Here is a 25,838-nt window from a genome sequence, read left to right as displayed (position 1 = left end):
TCTGGAGAAGGTGCAGCCAGACTCGCAGTAGCAAACAACAGCAACTTCTTTAGGAAGGCCACAGCGGGCATGGGGCACGGAGAGGCCAGTACTGTCCACTTCCTTAGACGGAAGGAGATGGCAGGGTCCTCTGTTAGGAAGGACTGTGCAGTGGAACTGGCTCATGTCCCACCCCCACCCCAACATGCTGACCTTAGAACCTGAAAGAAGACACCAGGCCAGGATGGGGTCAGGCTAAGGCCTGGAGGCCCAGGGCCTGTAACAGGATCTGTGGCCACCTGCCCCTGACACCAGCAGCATTTGTGTTTGGTAGCAACCCAGTGCTGTTTGCTGCCTGACAACTGGGTGGGACCCAAGCACAGGAAGATGCAAGGTCTCACCTGCTGTCCCCAGCCTGGCACTGCCCCCAGGGCCCATCAGCACCCTCCTGACACTTCACTGGCTCCAGGTCTCCAGGGAGATGGTGGGAACACAGAACTGGTGTCTCAGTTCAATCCACAGTCTGTCCCCACAGAGTCCCCCCCTCTGTCCCCGCTTGTCCCTCATCTGCTGGGAGGGATCTAGTTCTGTGAAGAGGCCCTTAGTTTCTGACCCTTCACTGTGGAGCCATGACTGGGCTGCCCGCTCACAGGGAGTTGGCAGCCATGTAAAAGTTACCCATGCCCGTGGAACACTGTACTTGCATGACGCACTTGGACTACAAACAGCCATCACAGGGGCTTCTGGGACAGACAGGACGATGGTTAAAGTCTCCAGAAATTCCCATCTCTAGTGCCTCTTTCCTCAGCTCTCAGAAGGGCTCCTGCCCACACCACTCTTTGAGGGCTCTGTTCTCCCAGGAAGCCTTTCCTGAGGTCAGACACCACCTCCACATCATAGTTGGTAACCGTGGGGCTCCTGTGGACCTTCCCGGCTTGTGTTCCAGGGAGAAAGAGGGGGGGGGAGAGAGAGACTGACTTCCCTGCCAGCCTTTCTGCTCTAAGCAAGGCAGCAGCTCTCAACAGAAGCCAGGTGGGAGGGTCCTGGACACACACAACACACCACACACACACACACACACACACACACACACACACACACACACACACACACACACACCACAGCCAAGGATGCCTGGCTTTGCCTTAAGGGCTTCCTGGGTTGGACTTCCTGCTTCAGTGAGCTCAGGAGGCCTGTAGTCTGAGGGGCCTATACTTGGCCGAGGTCTGGAGACTGAGAGTGCGGGGCATTTCCTGTTAGGAGTTCGTTGTCTGTTGAGCCTCAGGGTAGAACTGAGGCCATAGCTGGGTGTGGAAAAGAAGGAAGGGCCTTCTTAGCCCTTTCTTAGGCTTTGCCACTAACACTCTCACCCCATTAATTCAGTGCCTCATGATGTCAGAAGAACGGAGGCGTAGCAGAAAGGTCCCGAGGGGGTGTGGGCTTACGTCTTCTAGGGAGCCCAACCCGGGAAGTGGTCCTTAGTGCTAGGCCAGCTGTGGGCCAAGCTGGGCGCTGCTCCCCACCCCTGCCCTGAAGTATTTATAGAAGCTAGTCTGGGAATTTTCTCTCTGAGCTCCAGGCACATTCCTGGGATTCTGTTAACAGCCTTTCCAGCCGGGAAGCTGGGAATCAGCCGGGAGGCTGCGGGAGTCGGCAGGGCCCTGGAGGCCCCGCTTGAAGCCACCGGGACTGCGTTCAGGAGCCACTGCACTGGAGGGGTCTTCTTCAGGCACTCTTGGGGAGACTACATGCTTCTAGGTCAGTGCTGGCTCCAGGTTTGCTCCCTCAACCTGTCCAACCAGACGGGGACACAGCCGTCGAGTCCCATACCCCTTCTAGAACACAGCTACTAGAGTCACCGGCCAGTTCTACTTTCCCGTCGGAGGCAAAGGGCACCTAGTGTCCAGTTGATATGCTACCCTGGGTTTCTTGAAAGGCCCTTGCTGAGAAGGTAGGTACCCAGGGTCACTAGACCAGCCTAGGAGGGGTCTTCTAGAGTACTGGTGGCTGGTCGCTCTTGTGTGACCAAACCCACGCCTGTGTCTTTCTCTTCCTGGGTCTCTGGGATGCAGCACAACTGTCTTCCCTGATTGGCTGAGGTTATCTGTCTTCAGAGGGGTCTGTAGGGTAAGCGGCCAAAAGCTCTGGAGTACCCACAGGCAGGTCACATCTGGTGACTCTATGGCTTACAGAGGACCAGGAAGTGAAAGCCTTTGCCAGCCCCACTGCTGGTGGAGGCTCACCACTCACCTGCTGGGGACTGGGGTAGATTATGAGGCTGAGTTTTAGAGGAGAGGCATTTAAGGAATGGGTAGCCTGTGGGACACGGGGCTAAGGGCCACACCCTGGGCCACCACTGGACACAGTCTTTTCCTGGATCCTGGGGCTCAACAAGACAACTGTGCCCAGCCAGGCAAGCTGGGTGGAGTCGCGGGGGGATTCTGAACCCTGGCCTGTCCTTGCACTACTACAGAGGCAATGCCCAGGACTTCCTCTCCCCCACATCTGTGTGCCACAAGGAGCATGCCTCCAGGGAGAAGTGGAAAGAAACGCACAACCAAATCACCTCATCTGGGGGTCAAATGGTCAGGACGGTTCCACAGAAGGAATTTGTCTGGCAGACAGAAGCTTCAGACCGTGGCTACCCCACAGTATCTCTCCCCCTTCCTCATCCTCCCCATCTTCATCCTCCTCATCTTTCTTCCCCATCTTCCCCATCTCTCTTCCCCATCCTCCCCATCTCTCCCCCTTCCTCATCCTCCTCATCTTTCTTCCCCATCTTCCCCATCTCTCTTCCCCATCCTCCCCATCTCTCCCCCTTCCTCATCCTCCTCATCTCTCTTCCCCATCCTCCCCATCTCTCTTCCCCATCCTCCCCGCCTCTCTTCCCCATCCTCCTCGTCATCTCTCTTCCCCATCCTCCTTGTCATCTCTCTTCCCCATCCTCCCCATCTCTCTTCCCCATCCTCCCCATCTCTCTTCCCCATCTTCCTCATCATCTCTCTTCCCCATCCTCCCCATCTCTCTTCCCCATCCTCCTTGTCATCTCTCTTCCCCATCCTCCCCATCTCTCCCCCCATCCCCATCCTCCCCATCTCTCCCCCATCCTTATCCTCCCCATCTCTCTTCCCAATCTCTCTTCCCCATCCTCCCCATCTCTCTTCCCCATGTGCCCCATCTCTTCCCCCATCTTCATCATCCTCATCTCTCTTCCCCATCCTCCCCATCTCTCCCCCCATCCCCATCCTCCCCGTCTCTCTTCCCCATCCTCCCCATTCTCGGCAAAAGGCCAGACTTCTGATCTTCCTGCTCTCCCAGTTGCCTGCTCTTCTCAAAGCCATCCACCGCAGCCCAGCTAACGGGCAAGCACCAAGCCACATCAAATCGCTTTGGCCCCTGAGATCCAGGTCATGGCAGCAGAGGCAGAAGGGTCTGGGCTGTGTCAGGGGCCCCGAGGCTTGGCTGCTTTGTGTAACCCTCGCTCTGCACAACACTGGAGAACCTTCAGAGATCTCAGCCTCTCAGGATATTACAGAGGAAGAAGAGTGTCCTGAGAGGCTGAGGAGTAAAGCTCTTTCTCTGTGACATCATCAAACAGACGGCACAGGGCCTGCAGAGACAGCAGCATGCCTCGCCAAAGCCTATCACCACAGCGCCTCTTCAGCATCCTGAGACCGGGGAGAAAAGGCTGCAAATCTCTCTCCCCCCTTAGCTGAGGTCAGCATGGCCTTGCACCGTATTCACGAGGTCCTATCCACAAGACAGGGGATCCCATGTCCTGAATACCCGTGCCTTGGCCGTCTTTCTCTGGGGCACGTGGTGAGTAGATTTAATGCAAAGAGCCTCTGGGCTTGGTTCAGGGTTCCCGCCTCCCTCTGCAAACCAGGAGCAACTGAACACGGAGCCCATACATAACGCTACACGCTTACTCAGCTGCACTCTAACAGCAGCCTTTCATGCTTGGCATAGCCATCCCCACGTCACAGACAGGAATTCTGAACCTCTGAAAGGTTCCTCGGCCTCGGTTAAACAGTGAACAAGGCAAAGTGGACCTAAGTGCAGGTCAGCTGGGCTTGAAAGGCACACTCAACTCCAGGCCACCGCTCCCTGGGTAGCTAACCAGTGAAGCAGTCCCAGAGGGAATTCTGGCCTTGCTGGTTCGTCCTTCCTCTTCCTCCCTGCTTCCTCCCTGCTTCCTCCCTGCTTCCTCACTTCCCCACTGACCATAAACTTTCCCTGGAACTAGAAGGCAGTTTGTGCCAAAGCCCCCCCAACCCCCACCTCACCCCCTTACTGATGCGATGTGGCTCACAGAAGTCTACCTGGCAGAAGGTGGGGCTTGGGCTTAGGCTTCTTGCTGCTGCAGGATGTTTTGTCACTATGGTGACAAAGGTACCCTAAGTGGTCTCTTTCTCACCGCTTGCAGTTCACCTGAACCCGAAAACACACTTTGAAGTCATAAGGAACCAAATGATTATTCCCCTTGATACGAGGGAATAAAAAAAACCCCTGGCTCATCCAATGACGCAATGCCCAAGCTCTCTCATAACTTGTGGGTGGTCAAGGCTGGCCTCCTCTGTCACCCCTAGAATCTAGTACCACTCCCGTAGGCCTGGGATGGCTGGGTGGGGGTGCTATACAGGCCTTTGTAACCAAAGTCCATTTCTCTGGGGGTGCTATGATTGATTGCAATGCCCGTCAATGAAGGGGCCCGGAGAACAGTGGTCTGTATGCTAGCTGGTCTCCTTTCCTATTTCACTGTAGACTTCCACGGGCATTATCTCATTTGATATAAAAACACTATAATCTAGGGACAATTATTATCCACTTATAAAAGGGGACATTGGGAACAATGGGAGTTAACTCTTGTCCTATGTCACCCAAGTCAACCAAAACGAGAGCCAGGATGAGAGCCCAGATGTCCTGAGTCACAGGCCAGCAGCACAAGGAAGACATTTAGATGAGGGGAACACTTGAGAGCAACATGCTAAAGCATTCACACGTCTTTAGGAAAGTATGCTTACTAAATCTTCTCCAGGCTTGCGATTTGCTATTCTTTATGCATACGTGTGGGATGCTGGCAGGAACAAAGCCTGTGGAAAAGGGATGGGCTGCCCACTCAGAAGCCGGCTGCCCCTCTGGTTGCTGGTAACTGAGAGTGGGCAGCCCTGGCTCCAACTTGCTCCAATTTCATTAAATCAGCAAGGCACCCCAGGAAGAGAAAAAGGACCATTTTCAGTAACATCTGCAGGGAGCTACTCTGGACGGCTATTCGGTTACCATGGAAACCCATGGTTGGAAACTGCTTCAATTTCAAGAAAATAGCTACAAACAATAATAAGCATAAATGAAAAATGGTACGCTGTTACTTCAAAATTGTACTTGTTACTGGATTCTGTTGGGTTTGGGGGTTGAGGTCTCGGGCTCAGATCCACGAGGAATGGCGGCAGCCCAGTCCTCCTCAATAATCCAGACTTCTGGATGTGACCTCTAGTGAGGCATTAACCTGGAAAGCCAATGCTGAAATGCAGGAGGAAGGAGAAGGTGTGCCTTGTAAAACACCAAACACTAGCTGGGCTGACCCCAAGACAGGGGGAGCCATGGCAAGGGACAGACAAGGCTGTGTGACATTGTGGCCTATGATTTTTTTTTTTTTTTCTTAGCTGGGGCTCAGAATTCATACAACCTAAGAAGAGATCCGGCAGCAGGAATGGGAAGTGAGCAGGGAATCTTCGCTTGGTTCCGTTTTCAGGAACCAGTGGGTTACAAAGCAATAAAGACACTTCGGTCCAGCTTCTCCCTGGGCTCCCATCCTCTCAAGGGATTTCTGAGTGCGTGCCTGACCTCCTCAAACCCAACTTGAAACCCAGCTTCTATAGCTTCCTGTCAGAGGGGAATAAGATCTGGCAACGGAGACCGCCGCCCACATGGGACCCTGTGCTCCAACCCTGTGTTCTCCAGAGCCAGATGTTAGAGCTGCTGCAACAGCCATTCTCAACACTAAGGGGTATCCGATGTGAACCAAGACCTCTCCATGGTCCCACTGACTGTGGGTTCCTACGTGGCCCTTCAGTGACCACTCTGTCCTCATCTCTCTGTTCTCTGGAAGCAGCAAGGAAAACAGGGGTGAAAGGTCATCTGTAGAGTCTTACTCTGTCAGAGTAGGGAACACATTACTGCTTCCCTAACAAGAGACTCTTCACTGGATGAATAAGCACACTCAAGGTTCAGAGATAGGCTCACCTACCCATGACCACCCAAGGAAGAAGGTAGCTAGGTCAGGATAAGCGCTTCTCAACTACCAAACCTCCCCACTACGGGTGCCGGCGTGTCACTGTGTCCCTGGTATGCAAATCCTGTGTCCATGTCCCAGAACTGGGCCCAGGGGCTCTTCTCAATGTACACTCATGCCAGATTTGACATGGTTCACCTCTGAGACCCTTGAGTCCCACCAGGAAAGAGAACGCCCCTGGAAAGAAAGAGGCAGCCCAATGGCTGAGGAGAGGCTGAGGACCCTCATACAAGGCGATTTTTGGAACTGCGGAGAGTCTGGATTATCTCCCAGGGTAAGGCTTTAACGAGTGGCCATGGATCTTGAGAGCAGACCACATACAGAACTTCACAGCAACATGGAAGCCACAAAACAAACAAACAAACAAACAAACCCAAAAAACTCATCCCTTCCAGAGTTCTTCCTCCATCAGTGCAGACTCTGATGGGAGGGAAACAGCTCACGCCTACAAGACATATACAGATGTCTCTCATAGCAGAGCGGGCAGGAAATCACCTCCTAGAGATGCCCGGAAGCATCATCGACATCATCATCATCAGCAGCAGCAGCAGCAGGCACCTGCCGGGGTGAGGGGGATGAGAAGGGAGGTCTTGGGAGGGGAGAGTGGCTTACCAGGCTGTGCATGATGCGCACGCCGTCCGGGTTTACGGTGAGAGCCTCCTTGTACAGCTGCTTGGCCTCTTCGAAGCTGCCCTTCACCTCAGCTAGTCGGCCTCGCATGTAGAGTACCGAGTGAGAGGTGGGGAAGAGGCCAGCAGCCTCCTGGATGCAGAAACCCGCTTCCTTGAGTTGTCTCTGCTCCATGAACAGCTCAGCTGTGAGAGTAGAGGGGCAAAGTGTGAGTGGGGGGCGGGGAGTCACAGGCAGCGGCCCAGACCCTCATCCCTGAGCCAGGAAGTCAACAGAGGACACCACAGAGTCACAGCACAGGGCCACCTCTCTGGGAATTGTAAGGGTAACAGTGGGTACTGTCAGTCACCGCGCTGGGTACTTCACACAAACTGCTTTAGTCAATGCCACAGAAACCCTGAAGAAAGTACTTTTGCTATCCCACGTTAGAAACAGGAACAGCAGAGGGAACAAAGTAACTGACAGGGTCACAGTGTGTGTCAGGCTATCTGACGCTAGGTCCGGAGGGTGGGCAGGCGGTGGGGAATGGCTTGGCCCAGCTTGCTTGCATGTCTTTGACATGTTTCAGTGTCTGTCTGCTTCTCTAGACAGACGGCAGCGTGGCAACAGACCAGGTGACTCTCCTGGAGGTCTTTTTGTCTTGAGGCACATTAACCAAGGGGCTTACTGGGCCCTGGCATGCTCAGGATGAAATGGGAGTGTGCCTGAAGCCCAGGAGGAGCCATGCACTGTGAAGGACAGAGGCCAAGAGTTCCGGGGCCTCTGAGGAGGCCCACAGTAAAGACCAAGAGGTATCTGTGCCATGGGTAAAACCTGTATTTAGGGAGGCCGACTTGGGCAAACCCCAGCCTCACAAGCTGTTTTGTCTCATGAATTCTGACAAGCGGTCTTAGAGGGAGGCATATGTGTAATTAGGATCTTCCCTCTAAACAGCTAAGCTGAGGACTTGCCTCCCCTCCCCCATAGCTTCACTCTATAAAGTCTTCTCACACACACACACACACACACACACACACACACACACACACACACGCCTTTTGGCTAGCGGCAGCATCAGATTATCCCCGAGCTTTAGATCTACGGGAGGTGCAGTTTCTCCCATCTCAGGGCAGCCCACAGAACTGCGCATTTCAGCCCCATACTTCACAGGCGCTCGCCCACCACAGACACTTTTAGAAATGCTGCTCACTGGCCCACTCTGCCTTTCTTCCCAAGCAGCCCCCGGAGCTCGGCTGCCCCCTCCCGGAGCTGGTGCCCATGCGGAAGTCGCAGAAGGGTGGTAACACAGATGGGGGGCGCGCACACGCGCGGGAGGCCAGCAGAGTCTGGCTTGTGACTCTGCCAAGAGCTTTTCCTAGCACAGGCTGAACACTGAGGTTACCCCAGTTCAGAGCACGTCTGGGGTGGGGAAGGTAACAGACATTTCCAATGGAAACTCCCAAAAAGAGGTGGACAGAGCTGATTCTGGCATCCCTTCTGCCTGTCAGGAGGCCTCGACTGAAGTACAGAGTGGCAGGCGTTCTTAGCAGGAATGCTACCTAACATGCATTGTGTAATCCAATCAGTTGGCCTCATCCCACAACATCACAGAGAGCATTTGGAGCACTTTCATCTAACAGTGATAAGAAGCTGGGATAATCTGAGAAAACCAGAGGAACCAAACTATGGCTAGAGAGACAGGTCCCGTCCTTAGAGACAGAATAACACTGGAGAGGGCATCTTTGAGCCAGGGCCTCACAGGGCAGAGCTAGCCAGTGGTTAGGGGTTTGGCTGAGTCCATATCAGCTCTCCTGTTGAGCTGCCTCTGGGGCCTTTGAACAGGCTGCATTCATAGCTGACCGTATACTGCATAACCACTCAACACTGACCACGTGTCCCGTCTACCCATAAGGAGAGTGGACGAGGGAAGCGGCCAACTAAAGCCACTAAAACACCCAAGAGGTTCAGGGCAGGGAAACCACAGGCGCCATTTCTGGGTGTGGGCTGGGTCAGTGTCATAGTGGTCAGGAAGGGTTTCCTAGAGGAGCCCACATTTAAGCAGGCAGAGAGAAGAAAGGCCAGGCTGCAGCAGGCTCTCCTGTGGCAGGACCCCTGGGGTACGCTAGAGAGACGGTGCTTGGCGCAGGGTGGATGCCCACACCACACACGTACCAGCACCTGTGGTGGTGATGGTTCTCTGGACGGGAGCCCTGAGGATCCAAGGTCAGACTCTCAGTGCCTAGGTCTTTCTCACTTAGCAGCCCAAGCCAGGCTGGCCCGCGCGACCCTGTCATGGCTCATTAAGCTGTTTACAACTTGCTTTCCTGTCCTCCAAGTTCCCCAGGAGACCGTCCCTGGTCCCTGCCTTGGGTACTCCTCAGTATATTCACAGCAACAGATTTCAATTAGAGTGAGTGCTAGGGACCGTGGGGCTGAGGTCTTGGGGCTTTCTAAGGCCCAAAGCCTGGTTGAGAAGCCATTCAAAAAGAAACACTCCTTGAGAAGTGGGCTACCCTGCTCTCTGCTGGGTCTCTTTCTCACTTAGGCAGGAAGCCAAGGTGACACAGCCCAGAGTCAGAGTGGCAGGTCTCCTGAGGGCTCTGGCCATGCTGTGAACAGCTTCTTACACACAGGTCTAGACTCCTTGGCAAGGCCTCAGACGTGACAACAGCCACAGGGGTTCTGGGGGCTTCAGTGCAGCATGTGTCAAGAGCCTCAGTGACCATGGGCAGGTGCCTCAGCTATTGCCTGCTGTTTTACCAAACATGGTGCTCTTAGCCAGCCAGCCAGCCAGCCAGCCAGCCAGCCAGCTGCAACTGTGGCAGGAGCCTGGTGGCATGGTGCCCACCACTGCCTGGATCCTCTTCTTCCAGGCCTGGCTGCCAGGCCCAGCAAGGCCCATGGGACCCACGTGTTCCCCTGGCTAGGGCTGGATTAGTGCTCATCACTATGAGCACAGGTTTATCTGAGGGCAGCTAGCACATCTCCACGCTTCCATCCTCCCCCAGGTCCTCCCTCACTTTGCTCTTGTCTCAGTCCTCCCTGCCTGCCTCTCTATCTCCTCTTCATCCTGTCTCTGGTTTCCTTCCTCTCAGCTCCAAGGCTCTCTTTCCGCTCTGCTCTTTTCCCTCTGTGTCTTCTCTCTGTGGGGTAGAAATGGAAAACACCTGGTCCCTGGAGCTTTGCCAGAGTCCCTTTTATTCTTCTCGGAGACATCCTGGTCTAACCCTACACCCAGAGCTGGTTCCAGTGCCCTGACATTCCTGCCAAAACCAGGGCGGCTAGGCCCCAGGCTGGTGGCTGAGTTAACTCTCCAGGGCCCATTTCCACAATCTTGTGCAAGAGTGAGGGTGCTGTCCTCAGGCTGGCCAGATGCTGAGAAGCAGAAGGCTCATCCAGGAGCTGAAGGCTTTCCCAGCCGAGGCCCTGCTGCTAAGACCCCAGAAAAGGGAGGGAGTTGTGCAGGGCTGGGGACAGGAGAGAAAATAACCCCTCTGAGTGTTGACTGATCCCTTCCACAGGGCCCTATATCAGATGTCCTGCCTATCAGATGCTTACGTTACAAATCACAACAGTAGCACAGTTACAATTATGAAGTAGTAATGAAATAATTTTATGGCTGGGGGTCACTACAACGTGAAGAACTGTATCAAAGGGTCACAGCTTTAGGAAGGCTGATCTAAAAGGAATCTCCCCTGGCTGGCCTTGACACCCCCCGCCCCCCCGCAGTGAGGACAGGTTTCCATCTCAAAGGAGGTCCACGTTTTTCCCCACAAGGCAGGCCCTGAGGAGGTAGGGGTGCTCAGAATAAAGGGAGAAAGAAAAGGGAATGTGTGAGTTGGCTGGAGAAAGGTCAGAAGTCCCAGAGAGACTCCAAAGAAGAGCAACCCCTCCCCCTTCCACACACACACACACACACACACACACACACATTCCAGCACTGAGTCCCAGAGAGCATGGCAGGGGTGGGATGGTCAGGGCCAGGACCCCACTCAGACTGTAGAGGGAAGGGGAGAGAAAAACCCCTGGAGCAACTGAAGAGCTCTTCTAAGGCACTGATGTCAGGAGGAGCAGGCAGGGGAGGAGCCTGCCATGAAGACATCGAAGGGTTAAGATCAAAGATGGCTGAGAGGAGGTGAAGGTCACAGGAGCAGGTGGCTTTTGTGGCCCTTTTCTCCCCTGTGATCTCAGCCTAACCCTGCCCTAAAAGGCAGGGTGCCTTCTAAGTGTCAACCTGAGTGGCCTTGCAGGATGAGGCCCCCTAAGGCACACACTTAGGTGACTGAGTGGGGACAGAGACAAGGATAGCCTCAGACACAGAGAGCGCTCAGGAGTCCTTGAATCTGCAGGGCAGGGAAGTCTCGGTGTCCACAATGCGATCTCTCTGGTACACAGAGGTGATATCAAGGAGTGAGATGAAGACGGTGTGTGTGTGTGTGTGTGTGTGTGTGTGTGTCTGTGTGTGTGTGTGTGTGTGTGTGTGTGCGTGCGCGTGTGCGTATGTGTTGCTCTTCTGGAATGGCCCCCCTCTTCACACTGAAGATTCTGGAATACCCACGTGTCTGAGGCAGACTTCCCATTCTCACAGACTTACTGCCCAGGAAGCAAGATCTGTAATGACAGCCTCAGTGGAAATTCTCCCTGCGGCTGGGAGCCTTGAGGGAGAGGAACGAGAGTAAGTCTGGGGAGAGGGACATGGCTTTCTGGAACTCACTGACCAGATGAGGCTGCAATTTATCCCTGACCAAACTGAAGTGGTTATGCAGGGTCCTCTTTGCTGGACAGTCACAGCGCCTTTCAGGATCAGTAGCATCATCAGTGGGAGTCCACTGTATGCCTAGCCTGGGTCAGGTGGGGGCAGTTTGGTGGCCTGGTCCTGGCAGCTTTTCCTCCAAGTCCTCAGTAGATGCTGGTGAAGATGGCATCCAGGGGACAGAGGACACAAACGGGTCTTAACATACTCACAATGAGAGACCTAGGATACATTCTCTTCCTCCCTCCTTGACCATGGAAAATGTCTACTTCCTGCTTCTTCTAGAAGGGCAGATCTCATGGTCGGTAAGGCACAGGGACATGAAGGATAATGCCAGGGCCCAACTGCAGTTAGGGGCAGCCACATAACAAAGCCCTGGCCACGAGTCACGAGGTCAGGCGAGGTGATGTGTGCAGACTCCAGTCCTTACAGGAAGAGAGAGGGAGGGAGCTTTCCCCACCCACCATGTTTATCTTGTGCCTCAGAGTGTGAATGTTGCAAGGGGCCACTGCAAACCACACAGACAAGAGCAACGCCCTAGAGAGGGCAGAGCGGCTCCAGGGGTTGTTGTTTCGGCACTGTCTTCTCCCCTGTACGAGACACTGCAGTTTTGGATCTGCAATCACACAGCCAAGTACAAATTCAAGACACAGCAGTAAAACAAGAGACCCAGGGCTCACGGGCATATGGGCACTGCCCTTGAAGCTGAGGCTGACCCCAGCATGGGTGTAGCTTTCGGCCCCAGGCTGTCGTGTCTCTCGGAAAGCTCGTGTGGCTCCGTAGCTCTCTGAGGGAGCAAAAGCGGCTGCTTATGCCCGCCGTCCCCGCCGTCCTTGCCATGCCCACTGTCCTCACCGTCCCTGCCATGCCCGCCGTCCCTGCCGTCCACTTTCTTACGGTGCCGCTCTCCCCAGCTCCTCACACAGCCTGAGAAACCCTGACGTGGTAAGCAGGGCAGTGTTTACATTATTACAATGCTGTCATGTCTAGGTTTTCTGTGAATCCTGATCCAATTTTTTTCCCTCCACATTCAGAGTCCAGGACGAGAAAAGTGGGTATGGGGTGCACACTAATGTGTTCATATGTGGCAGCATGCCAGGGATAACCTTGGGGTCTTGTGAGTGAGCATTCGAACTCTGACTTGCCAAGACTACCTACCTATTCAGGAAATTGACTGTCTGCTCTCTAATGCCCTCTACCCTACCCCATCCTTGGGAATTACAGTCCGTCCCTGTGAGAACAGGGCTGAAAGTGAGACTAACCCAGAGGACACAGTGCCCCAGGTCTTGGCAGTTTGGACCAAGGCAGGGCGGCCTGTAGAGTTCAGGTCTTTCACCTTCCTCTCCTCTGCCAAAGACATTTGATTTGACTGTTATTCTTGGTTTTTCTTTCCCTGGAATCTACCACACTACTGTCAGTTGCTAAACACTTTCCAGCAAGTCACTCGTTGACATTTCTGCACCAAGCACACAGCTTGTGGGTGCCTCATAGCCTCTGGCCCACCACGACCGCAAAGTCGGCTCCAGAAGTCATGGACTATCTGCGGAGAACCCACTACGTGCCGCACCAACTGTTTCCATGTGAGTCATCTCAGACTGGGGCTAGCCGGTTGTCAGGCGGCACGGGGCTTCCGGAAACCTATCCCTCCAGCTGCCGTTCGCTTGTGGGAGCAGTGTTGGCTGCTGACCAAAAGGTACGGCACCTGGACACCTGCCTCCATGTCGTTAGCCCTCAGGACTATTTTATCCTCTCCTGACCAAGACTTTCCCCCCACTGGGCAAAGAAAGAAACCCACAGCCAGGTAGATAATGCAAGCAGAAACCTCAGAGACAGGGAGGTGGGTGGTTTTGTTCTTCTGTAACACGCCTCTCCACTCTGAAGATCCTGGGGCACCAGGACAAGACCCCAGTGTCTAGGTTCTGAATGCAAACCTCTTCTGAGGCTAGGGTGAGATTAAAGAGGGGAGAGAGGGCTGGGCAGTGGTGGCGCACGCCTTTAATCCCAGCACTTGGGAGGCAGAGGCAGGCGGATTTCTGAGTTCAAGGCCAGCTGGGTCTACAGAGTGAGTTCCAGGACAGCCAGGACTATACAGAGAAACTCTGTCTCAAAGGACTGGGGGTGGGGGGCAGGGAGGAAAGAGAGTGAGTTGGAAAATAGTTAGGACTATAGAACTCAAGAGTATAAGCTTGTATAAGCTTCCCCAGAAATCTCCACCTCCTTCATCCTCAAGGACATCCTCGAGATCTGAGCGTCCGGTGGCTTCAGCCACACAGATGAGCGTCATCGGGACTGACTCCCCTGCTGGGTCAGGGGACACTCACCGGCCTGGAGCCAGATCTGCTCCAGTGTGGTCCAGAGCTGCATGGGGCCCTGCTTCAGGACTGAGGTTGTTAAGGTTAATTCCGACATGGCCTCTTCCAGCCTTGAGGCTGCGATAGACGACGCCCGCCTAGAGCCTGCAGAACAAGAGGTCACAGGTCAGCCGGGATACCGCTGGCCTAGGGGCCATCAGTGTCCAGCCAGCATCCAGGGAAAATAATCATAAGGCCAGCAAAGATGTTCACTGGACTCCACCTATACTACAGAAAACAGAAAGTTACCTAACTGTTCGACAATAGGGGCTGATTAAAAATAAGTGGAGGTGTAAGTCACACGAGGCTCTGAAGACACGGTCGCCACATACTTATGTGGCACTGATAGGTGTGCAGGTGCTCACACTGTGCAGGCGAACGCACAGAATGCAACCACATTAAAACTACTGAAAATGGGCGTGCACGGCAAGGATTCCAAACCTCTCTTTAGATGGGAAATCGAGGGGTGATTTCCCCCACTTCTTTTGTGATTTTGACTTTCTGTTTCCATAGTATACACTGTTTCATGTATGTTAAGACCCCACTCCTTTGAAGCTGCGACGCAAAAGATGATTGGGCAATAGCTCATTGCTAACCTAGGCTTTCAGAGGACCTCTCCTGCTGTGACTGTGGGTGGTACGGACCCTTCTCCAGATACCTAAGGCTGTTGACCTTTAAAATTCCCACGCAGGGCTGGAGAGATGGCTCAGTGGTTAAGAGCACTGACTGTTCTTCCAGAGGTCCTGAGTTCAATTCCCAGCAACCACATGGTGGTTCACAACCATCTGTATTGGGGATCCGATGCCCTCTTCTGGTGTGTCTGAAGAGAGTGACAGCAACAATGCACCCACATACATTGAAATAAATAGATCTTTAAAGGAAATCCCATGCAGGTGAAACATGAACACTTTCTCTTTCTCAGAGGCAACGAAGGTTCCGATAAACTCAGGAGGCCTTGGGACAAACCACAGATGACTTCCGTTTATGAGACAAGAACAAGTGAAGCCCTGATAACTGGATATAATTCCTGTCTCTTTCCTTGGGCTCAGTGGCTCCCTCAGCAGCTGTATGTGTCTCTGGAGTCAAGGACTGGGATTGGCTGGTGAAACCCACTCCATTCCTCAAACAGCAGAGTACAGCTTGCCTCAAGTCCCAGGAAGTGTGGGGATAAAAAAACCAGTGTTACCAAGTCCAACTCCACTTCTATCTCCACTCTGTGACTAATTTCTTTGTATCTTTGAGGAATGTGTTCTGCTTGAAGCAGGTCTTAGCCTTAAAGGTGTATGTATATTTGTAATCCTTGAACTCATTTGAATTTCACCAGCCCCGGGCTTCCAGATGAGTCTTTTCAGCCAACCTAATTTTAAACTGAAATGAGCTTCGCCCATTCCTTTCTGTTTGATGCCCGAGCCAGACACTGGGCAGACTCTGGCCTCAGGCTTTGGTCTAAGGGGCAGCAGACCACGCTCACACCAACTTCCTGCCCCAATTCCTCCCTCTTCATTTTGCTTAGGAGGGAGGGACTTTCTTTCTGTTGCCCCCAACAGGAGTGACCACCGCCCATCTGTGGGCCAACTGCTACCCCCTAGCCAGAGCCAAGACCAGCCCTGATCTTACCAGAGTCTGCATCATGGGCATCTGGCAGAGTCAGGTGGATACCGTTCTGTTTCTTCACTGTGAGGCCTTCAAAGCTGCCATCCTTTTCCAGGCCCCTGAAAGGCAAAGAGGGCAGGGTTCCATGATGTAGAGGATGGGTGGCCCCAGAGCCAGCTGGGAGCGTGAGGAAAGCCAGGCTCAAGAGAGAGAGAGAGAGCCAAGCTAGAATAGCAGGGAAGGACAGACAGACCAGCATGTAGCACCCAGGCTGACACAGAAACTCTCCATAGTGTTGCTGCCCTCCTTGAAGGTGAGACCTCTACTTCCAGGCACAGGCACTGTTGGGTGGCTTCTGTGGACAGCCTGCATGAAGGTTCAGTTGCCACCCTCTGCAATGGAATCCTCAGACTGCCAGGTGGCCCCAAAGGAGCTTGGATTAGAACAGAAGCCCTGACAGATGACAAACCCAGTGATCTCCTATTGTTCCTCACCCTTTTCCCTAAGTCCCTGTGTCTCCCACCTACTGAGAGCATTCTCTTTTCTCAGAGTAGGAGGTGCTGGGGTGGGGAGGGGCAGGAAGAAAACCCTTGCTCAGAAAAGCAGCAGCTGTTGCTCTCTCGGCTGGTCCCTTCCACTGCCAAGGAAGCCAGTGGCACCTGGCACGGCCCGAGAAAACTCAAGAGAACCAGAAGGTGTCTTCTCTTTGGAGATATGCCAAGATGCTGGCTCCACAGATGTCCCCACAGCCCAGGGTATCTTTGTTGTCCTAACTCACACTGGCCCTGACTTGGTTTTGTCAGCCTGACATCAGCTCACAAAGCTACTGACTGACACCCGCGCAGGAGACTACTTCAGGCTCACTTCCATCCAGGCACCCGACAGACTTTTTCTCTCTTCCTCTCTTCCCATGAGAGATCCTCTCCTAAACACGGAAACAGCCCATCTTGGGGGACTGTGCTGCCACAGGCTTAAGGGTAACGAGCTGTGCCGCCACATGTTACTTTGAAGATCTCCGTACCAGAGGGGGAGTAGGCCAAGAGAAGCAAGTCATTATGGGCAGGGCCGAGTGGCTTCTGGGTGGCCGGTAGCTTCAAGAAGGACGGACTGGGGCTGATGAGGATATCAGTGTGGTTTGAACAGAACCCAGAGGTGTTGGGTGGGGTGGCACAGGCTGGCTAGGGTGGGTGGGCAGACCAGACCCTCAGACTGTAGATTTCGGTTTTAGTTTAAGATTGCCCAAAATTAGATTTTTTTTTTTTTTTTTTTTTTTTTTAACAAGCACTGGGTTCTGGTTTACAGCTCTAGGTTTCAAAGAAAAACCCTTCCTGTCTCCTGAGGCAGCCAGGAGGGACTGGATCCAGGCTTGTGGGCCAAGTAGCAACCTGGCTGAGTCCTGCGGAATGTTGGGTTGAGAGAGTTGTGGAAGTTTCCTGAAGAGGTACTCTATATTACGGGCCCGAGCAGCTTCTCGGGACAGAATGGAACGTGTGTGTGTGCGCGCGTGTGTGTGTGTGTGTGTGCGCGTGCGCGTGCGCGTGTGCGTGTGCGTGTGTGTGTGTGTGTGTGGTGTGCATGTGCGTGTGCGCGTGTGTGTGTGTGTGTGTGTGTGTGTGTGTGTGTGTGGTGACTTGGGACATCAGCTCAATTGTCCCTGCCCCTGTGAGAACACCTGGCAGCTCTACAGCTGCTCTGAGTCAAAGCCACTTGGATGCGCAGCCTCCCCGCCAGGCAGATGAGAAGCAGCAGGCTCCAGGGCAACTCCTGTGCAAACTGAGCCAGTCTGTGGTCCAGATGCTGTAGCCAGAGGGCTGGAGAGCAAAGCTCATCTGAATGCAAACACCCCAAGGATGAGCCTTGGCCTTCCCGTGCCCACCTCCAGCAAGTGTTTCTTCTCCCTCTGTGAAAAATCCATCGTGCACAGCTTTCTAGAAGTTTCTACCTATGAGTCCTGTCCTGCTCTGGGATCTCCCAGGCCAAGTGGCCTGCAAAGGGAGGGCTAACGCTGAGAGTTTTCCACTCCATCCTACTTCTACTTTCCTGGGCCTCTTCTGATTTCACTAGGAGAGAGGGTTCTTGAAAGCAGCAGTTCTCAACTTGTGGGTCATGACCCCTTTGAGGGGGTTGAAGGACCCTTTCACAGGGATCCCCTAAGACCACAGGAAAACAGATATTTATATTACGAATCACAACAGTAGCAAATTACAGTTGTGAAATAGCAATGAAAATAATTTTATGATTGGGGGAGGTCACCACAGTGTGTGGAGCTAAATTAAAGGGGCGCAGCATTAGGAAGGTTGAGAACCACTGCTCTAAGGAGTATGGAGGCCTTCTAGGTTTCCAGAGTTCCTGTATATGTGCATCATGATCTGGGACTCAGGAGGCTTGGGTTCAAGTCCCAGTACTGTCACATAACAGGCAAGTGACTGGCACATTAGATAAGAGCTGAGTCAGTCTCTGATAATGAAGATGTACGTGGCTGGTGCCGGACCAGACGGAAGCAAGAAGCTGGGCCTCTTTCAGATGCTGTCTTCTAACCGGGTCTTTGTGTGGGCTCTGGAGGGATTGCCAGGGAATACAAACTCAGCTGTGAACAAGAAGGCCTGGATGCTGAGTTCCACATCTCCCTTCAAACCACCAACCCCAGTTTGTGGGTACTGTGGCCTTCGAGGCAACCACCACCTGCCTATTCTGCCCGCTCTCCTGAGCAACCCAAGGGGCGATGGCAGCCACTTACCCCAGCTGAGAGAAGTTGTAGAGGGTCTGCCACAGCCGCAGCATTTGTCTGCAAGTCACGAGGGCTTCCTCCGGGCCTTTCAGTACCTGCTCCAGCTTCACCTTGGTGAACATCAGGCTATGGAAAGGAGAGCTACAGTCAGCAGGCCCTGGCGAGGCTTTCCTCCATACCCCCTGCTCGCCTCCCCAGCCCACAGAAGCACAGCCTCTACCACACTCATCGGATGCTAGCTTTCTCTCTGTGCCTCAGTTTCTCCTCACCTTCACAGCCTAACAACGAGACGCCTTTTAGTGTTTGCGAGTGCCTGCCTCACTCACCTACCCACCTTGATCATACAGTATCTCCCTGCCCACCTCTTCCAGTAGTCAACCATGGCTCAGCTCTGCCTGGTGTATTCTGCTCCTTTGCAAGCTCAGCTAAGTAGCACCTCGGGGTCTACTAACCCATGGCCGGGATTTATACTTCCGTGCCCCACAAAGGGGCCTAGTATCAAGCCTCAGCAAGAGCCTCAACTGGAAAATAGCCTCTTAGTGTGTCTTATGTGTATGGGCGTTTCATCTTGCATGTATGTCTGGGCCATGTTCCTGCAGTCAGAAAGCAGCTTTCAATCAATACCCAGAACACATCGGTGGAGGCCAAAGCATTTAAAGCAGACCTTGTTCACTAAAGGCCTAGGGAGGGCCAGGAAGCCTTGCAGTGTCAAGTGCTAGCCTTTTCTCATTATGGAGTCTACCTGTGCTGGAAGAGGGGGCCAGGCGACATGGAAGTATCACTGCGCACCAGTGTTTTGAGATCGACACACTGGCAATATATTTTATACGGCAGCTACCTAGTTGTCTACCTTGGCTGAATGACTGAGCCTCTGCGATCCATACAAGGCTGGGGCCTAGTTCTCAGAGTGGTCAGCAAGCACTGAGACCCTCTGATCCATCTCACCACTGCGAGAGAATCAGAGGGACCATTGGGCCATAAACTTGACAAGAAGCATGGCTCATGTGGCCACACAGGCCTGCTCCAGGGAGGCTGAAGTGGGCGGTGAGCCCCACCTGAAGTGCCCAGGCTGCAGTCTCACCTCAAGAGGCGCAGCCTTACTTTTTTCTGGGCTGAGGCCTGGGCCCCCATGTTCGCCCTCTGGGCCTTTTACAGCTCTTTTTAGACTACGACTTGGTAGACGATAATGAAGACGGTGGAATTCACCCTAGAGTGCTACTCAGAAGAGAGTCTGGGTTCTGGGCACACATTCCCCCCCCCCCCCCACTTTTCCTCAAAAATACCTTTTGTGTTGCTGCATTAGCATCTGCCCTCTCCCTACCGTGGCCTCCCCTCTCCATCTGCCCATCAGCCTGGACTTACTTATTTCTGATAGGCTCTCATGCAGCCTAGGACCGCCTAGAACTCATTCTATGGCTGGGAATGCCCCTGAGTTCTAGGCGCTTTCGCCTCCACCCATCACGTGCTGTGATTACAGCGTGTGTAATGCCCTCATGAACGAAAACTTCCAAAGAGGCTGCATCTGGCTCTGAGAGGACACACCTGGAAAGGAGGCCCGTCAGCAGAGATGGACTGGCTGATTAGAATCTCAGTACTGTGGAGAGACTGGAATGGTGCAGGCCCGGAGGCCAATTACCTGATCTTAGAATAAGCTCTGGCCCTCCAGAATATCTACTCCTTGCCCACATCTATGTTGGACTTAGCATCTCGTGACAGTAAATAAAGAACCTTTAAAGAATCTATTGACTAGCAGACAACTAGCTCCTATTCAGGGATAGCTGTCTCTTATTCCCTCTAAGATGAGAGCTGTGAATTTTATGCCAACACCCTGTTTTGCGTAGTATTAGGGTCTGGACTCCAGGCCTCACGTGCCCTAGAAGCACTTCTAGCAACTTTTTGGTTTTTGTTGAGTCTGGTTTTTGAGACAGGCTCTCGCTACGGCCTCCGGGCACACCTGGGACTCTCGACGTAGTCTAGGCTTGAAGTCCTGCACGAGCCTCTGAGGTCCCAGGCATGCCCCACCACGCCCAGCCCCACCTGGACTTTATACCCCACGTTGCCCAGCCCTTCTGCCACATTTCTTGAGCATCATGCCCATGACCCATCCTCTGCTTGTCAGGTCCCGAGGGGAGAGACTGGCAGAGCAGGGCTCAGCCAGGAGGGAGAAGCTGCAGGGTACAATGGGTGCTGCCTGCTTCTTCTTCCCTAGATCCCTACAGAGTCCAATATGCCAATGTTAGGAGGGGTCTCTGCCTTCAGGAATACAAAGTGGAAGATACAATTTCTGCTTTAAGGTAACAATTAGAGTGCTATAAATGCCGGCTTGCCCAGAGAATCACGCGCTGCTGTGTTTTCGGATCTGAATGCAGAGGAAGAGAAGGAGCAACGTCTTGCTGGAGCTGCTGTCGGATGACCAGGTGGAAGGAGGAGGAGTGTGGGAGAGTGAAGGAACCCAGGCTGGGCAGGAAGGCAACAGCACTGAGAGCCAAGGGTTAGAGAGCTTCAACCTGAGTTCCCAGAGCAACCCAGGCCCCAACCTTTGGGACTCTATACAGATAGCCTTCTTGGCCATACATCCGTCCCCGTTGCTGCTACTGAGTCACACATAAGTCCCCACATCAGAGCTAGGATGGGCTCCTGAAGACTGGCCAGAGGTACCATGTGCCTGGGACAGACAGGGTGAGTTGGGTAAAGAGCCTCCATCCGCACAGGCTGTATCCTCCTTCCCAGTGGCTGGCATTCCACTAGCTTGAGTGACCTGGAGTGGAATTTCTCAATCCAACCACATCCACGCTACGTTGGGCAAGAGCCCCAACAATCACCCCTGGCTGTGAGCCTCAGGCTGAGGGTCCTGAGGTATGCCCTTTCCCCAGCCTTGAGTAGGCTAAACAAACCCAGGATGGTTTTTACAACCTAGCTGGAGTCCCCCTGGCCTCCGCTGCATTTGCAATCTCCTACAAGAGCTTTGAGGAGTGGACCTGCCTGCACAGCTTGCTCTGTAACTCCATCCAGCTGAGACAAAGAATGGGTCTGTGGTCTCTCCCTATATAAACACAGAGCTGGAAATTAAACTTTGAGCCTTGATCAGAGACTTTGTCTCAGCTTCATCTTTCTCTCCCACCTCTCTGTCCTATTTCCTTTCCAGGCCCACTTCAGGGACCCAGTTAATCCACAGCTGCTGGACAGCCACACCAAGGCTCCAAATTAGCTCGTGAGGCTGGAAGTTGAGTACTGCTGGAGGAGTCATACAACAGAGCTCGACCTGCCTAATGTCCACACCATCAGTGCACAGGCCTCTGTGCAATCCTCAAGGCCTTCCAGTTTGGGCTCCACCTCTCATTCCTGCCTTCTCCCCCCCTCACCCCCCCCCCCCCATGTGTCACCCTCAGGCTTCTTCTGTATTTCCATGTGGCCGTATATTCCTTTCCCAATATAAGTCTTCATAAGTCTGGAAGTACACACTGCTGGCTTGTCTCAAACTTAGTGTTAGACATAACGGTGGCGACAGGGATCTACAGACTCAGGTCTTTAAACACTTGGGTCCACGTCTCACTAAGGCGCTCCTTATCTAGCCCTACAGACAGAGCCCTTGGCGTTCCATTGTAACTGGCTGGAGTTATGGTTACGGCCTCATCAGAACCCTGTGCATCTGAGGGCAGGGTGGGGTGGGGGGAACAATAGGAAAGGCAGATTGAGCAAGCCTGGTTTTCTCCTATCTTCAGACCCATCATCTATCGCATAGAGATGAGTCTAAAATGTCTTTAAGTGAGTTATAAAACTTTAGGAAGAAATTCCAAGGCTGAGGTCCTCCTTCAAGAAACCCCTAGGTGACTGTGCATTCAGCTAGCACCTAATTACATGCCACGCCTCTCTTGTTTGAAAAGTTTAATAATGGAGATAAGTTCATAGGAAGTATTTCTAATCAGATATTCCAGGAGGAGGTGGGAAATTCACCATTTATCTTTGTGTCCAGCAGTTTATGCCCACCTGGCCAATAAGTTTCACCGGCTCACTCACCCCTCAGCAGCGATGCCCTGCTCCCCAGTTCCTGGGTTGGTACTTAGCATACGTGCTTAGCGTGGAAGTCTGGTCACTTGACTCCTTAGAACTGCACTGTGGGAGGGACTCATAATATTGATAGGCAACACACTAGCCAGTTCCATTCCAAACTGCTCACAAGCAAGTTCTTACCTCATATGAGTGGTCTAGGTGTACTATGTGTGTTCTAGGGGTGGTGTGCAGGTGTCTGGCTTTTTCTGACTGGGGGTTAGGGGAGCTTCATCTCTGGGATCAAAGGCAAAAAAAAAAAGTATAACTGAAACGTTTCTGTAGGACTAGAATACCAGAATCTACTGGGCCCTGACAAAAGCTATTCCAGGAGAGGGATGGCCAACTTTAATCATTATTGGCCTTAAACGGCACCATGAATATTGGCCTGAGAGACAGAAACTTGAATCAAAGTCTCACCTCCGTTGAGCGTGTCACAGGCTCCATGCCTGGAAGACGGGAGGAAAGTCACCTACTCACATACTCTCCCCATGAGGCTGAAACCCCGATGAGCTATGATCAGCAGCTGAAGCCCCAGGGAAGCCACAGCTGTCCCGAACATCAGGCAGGCTTTCTGCTTTCAAGTTGAGACTTTATCAGATCCAGAGGAACATGTTTCTAGGCCAGTTACCTCTGAAGGTTCTGGGAAGTGCCTGAGCTTGCTGGCCTGCCCGGTCGTCTGCAGCCCGTGTGACAAGTGAGGAAGCACCCTCTTTGGTTGTGATGACCCTTTTGCAAGTGTCCAGCAGGAAGCTAGAGTGCAGACAGAAGTCTGGCCTCTCATGGAACAAGATGAGGGGATCACCCTGGCCCTGGCTCACTTCCTGTCAAGTGAGAGGTGGGGTACTTCATTCTTTTTCAGAGCCCCAGCCTGTCCAAATGTGCCTGCGCAGATGCAAAGCAGAGATGGCCATGGAACAACATGGCTGTCCAGTTGCTGCAAAACTGTTCTCTGTTATTCTCAGACCCGTCTTCCTGCAAGGCTCAGACTTGCCTTGGCTGGTTAGGCCTTATCTTCCAGTGGCTTTCCTTACTCCACAGACAAGCCTGAGCCAAACCACAGAAGAACATAGCCAAAGTGGAAGGATCCCTCAGAGCCTCTGGATGTCCCCAGGGGCCAGAGCAATTTCAAGGAAGCAAGCCTTCAGGGAAGCTCCCAGAACATTCCATTATTCCTGGCCCCACTAGTCCCCACTGTGCTCTTGAGGTCCCGGGAGGCTTTTCTTGTTCTCTCTGGCTCCTTGAAGGGTGGCGGCAGGTGTGGCGAGTGTGCAGAAGGGGACATTATCTCTCTAAAGGACAGTAATTAGTAATTCTAGCTGATGGCCTGCTGCGCCATTTTAATGAAGAGTTCTATTTTTATAGAAAACATATAATTGAGTGAAAAAGCAAGGTGTACTCTGAGTGAGGGCCGCACTGCTATAAGGTTTAACTTCTCAGGTCGGAGCCTGAGCCCAGTGAAATCCCTGGCTTCCCCAGCTTGGCCTCAGAGAGCTGAGCTGACTCTGATGACAATGGCGTCCCTGGTTGGAGCCATGGAGCCTGGGGTAAGACACAAACTAAGAGCCCCATCCACGCCCTGATCTGTAAAACTCGAATGGCAACAGTTTCCATGACTCCTGGGGCCGCTGGGAGAACAAGGTCAATGCAGAAATGCAATGCCCCAGGGGTCCAGGCAGGCCACAGTGCCCAGCTACCAGTTCTAGTCCCCGTGCTGTCCCTTACCAGATATTTAACCTCACTTGATAGGTCACCTCACTTTGCCATTAACTTCTTCATATCAGAGTTAAATTATGGTAGGTGTGGTAGTGAGGGTGTGGTAATGCAAGCTTATGCTCCAAGCACTCAGGAGGTAAAGACAGGAGGATCAGTGGTTCGAGGCCAGCCTAGGTTACATGAGATCTTGTTCTATTAAAAACAACACAAATAAAGTCAAATCAGAACAATTAAGCAGGACCAGGACCATGAGATGCCCAAATCCTCCAGGTTTCCTCCCCTTCTCTTCCTTCTGCCCCAGGAGTCCCTTCCTGCCAATCTGAGTGTCTCCTGGGGTGTACAAGTGTCCAGTTTCACACCCATCCTCCACCCCCCTCCCCCACACTAGGGCAGCAAGCAGAGTAGAGGATGCAGCCTCTGCCACAGAGAGACCTTCAGACTTCAATAATACAAGGGGCAAAGGTCAGCATCCAGTCTCCAGGGCAGAGGTTTAGGTCTGAAGTGGGAAAGCTCCAAGAACAGAGGTGTCTCTGGGGACCAGTGAACTTGGATGCCAGAGGGATCAGGAGGGTAGCCGGGGGTGGGGTGGAGGAAGCTGAAAAGCAGGGATAAAATCTGGAGCAGCAACAGGGGTCCCCGCTTCATGACAGAGTAACAGGATGTGCACGGACAGACACAGAGAGGAGCTGTCCTCCCTCGGGGACACCCACAGCACCAGCCAGTCCCCTAGGTGCCCGTGCAGCCGGTGATTACCACCAGGCTTCTGCAAGGAGGCCCAGCCTCATCTTGGATGCCAGGGCCATGCTAAGTGATGCAGGGCTCCCTAGATCCTCCACATCCCACTGCTCTGGGAAAGCCAGGAGGGGGAGGGGCGGGTAACTCAGGCACCTGCTCCTGGAGGGTGTGATTTTTATAGGGACTCTCACAGGCATGGCCTCCCTGAGAAGGGAGGGGCCGTCCCTAGTTTTATGACTTTCCCTCAGACTAATCTCTAACACTCGAGGGATCCTTTTTTAGCAGTTCTTAACCTTAAAGCTAATGATTTTCCCCCGTGGTGTGGAGGATTACTGTGGCCCCTGTTCCCTAATGTCGAAGGCTCATAATGATCCCTCCATCTCTTAATAAATTTAACTCAATCCGACTTTGAAGCTTTAAAAAGCAACAGCCCAAAAGTCCCAGCTTCCTGGAGCAGTAACTCACGGCCTTCAAAGGCCCCGCATGCTCCACCCGGCGAGGAGCCCCAGCCTACAGATCTGGTTCATGGTGCCCTGAACAAACTATTCCATCTGTGTGCAGCACCGACTGTCAGCTGACCCCACCCCACCAGCCTCCCAACATCCTCCTACCACAGGTCACTTAACAACCTCCCTAATAACCTCTCAGACTTGAACAGGACTCACACTACAAAAGGCCTTGCCATTTCAGGTAGGCTGAGAAGCTCTCAGTTAGGACAAAGGGGAGGTTCTGGCCTGGTAGATAGAGCCTCAGTCTCTGCATCTTTGGTTTCCAGCCAGCTTGCTAACCCTAATGGCTTCCCACTGAAGAGGCAGGCGCTTGCGGGGCAGAGCAGTTAATGCACGCACAGGGCTCTGCCCCGGTCCTAAGTCACTACAGTCACCACGGAGGTGCTCACGGGAGAGCCAAGGAGGAGAAACGCTGACCGCCAACCGCCGCTCAGCCAAGGAGTAGCTGACCTTTGAGAAGGATCTGACGGTGCCCGGTGCCCGTGATTATGCCTGGCTTAGCAGTTCCTCGGCCACATGGCCAGAG

The 25,838-nt window shown here is 53.2% G+C and overlaps 1 protein-coding gene and 1 long non-coding RNA gene across 6 annotated transcripts in view; one reads left to right on the top strand and one right to left on the bottom strand.

Annotated features, from left to right (window-relative positions):
- The window catches only part of Ttc7 (tetratricopeptide repeat domain 7), a 98,963-nt gene that overhangs the window by 4,226 nt on the left and 68,899 nt on the right, over nucleotides 1-25,838 (bottom strand). For all 4 annotated transcript variants that reach the window (XM_006524201.4, NM_028639.3, XM_017317451.1 and 1 more), the window contains 4 exons: nucleotides 18,315-18,431; nucleotides 15,602-15,696; nucleotides 13,955-14,089; nucleotides 6,884-7,086 (listed from right to left, as the gene is read on the bottom strand). In XM_006524201.4, coding sequence (XP_006524264.1) covers nucleotides 6,884-7,086; nucleotides 13,955-14,089; nucleotides 15,602-15,696; nucleotides 18,315-18,431 — 550 coding nt within the window. The remainder of the gene's footprint in view (nucleotides 1-6,883; nucleotides 7,087-13,954; nucleotides 14,090-15,601; nucleotides 15,697-18,314; nucleotides 18,432-25,838) is intronic.
- Nucleotides 1,086-13,415, top strand: LOC102632541. Of its 2 annotated transcripts, none has more exons than XR_003952232.1 (3): nucleotides 1,086-1,737; nucleotides 5,643-6,837; nucleotides 13,052-13,415. It is a non-coding gene; the product is annotated as an uncharacterized LOC102632541 (long non-coding RNA). The 2 variants fall into 2 exon arrangements; XR_001782166.2 differs by having other exon boundaries at nucleotides 1,086-1,930.

Source organism: Mus musculus, chromosome 17, assembly GCF_000001635.26.
Source record: "Mus musculus strain C57BL/6J chromosome 17, GRCm38.p6 C57BL/6J".
NCBI lineage: Eukaryota > Metazoa > Chordata > Mammalia > Rodentia > Muridae > Mus > Mus musculus.
The sequence above is the reverse complement of the archived record's forward strand: the minus strand, read 5'-3'. Positions and strand labels throughout refer to the sequence as shown.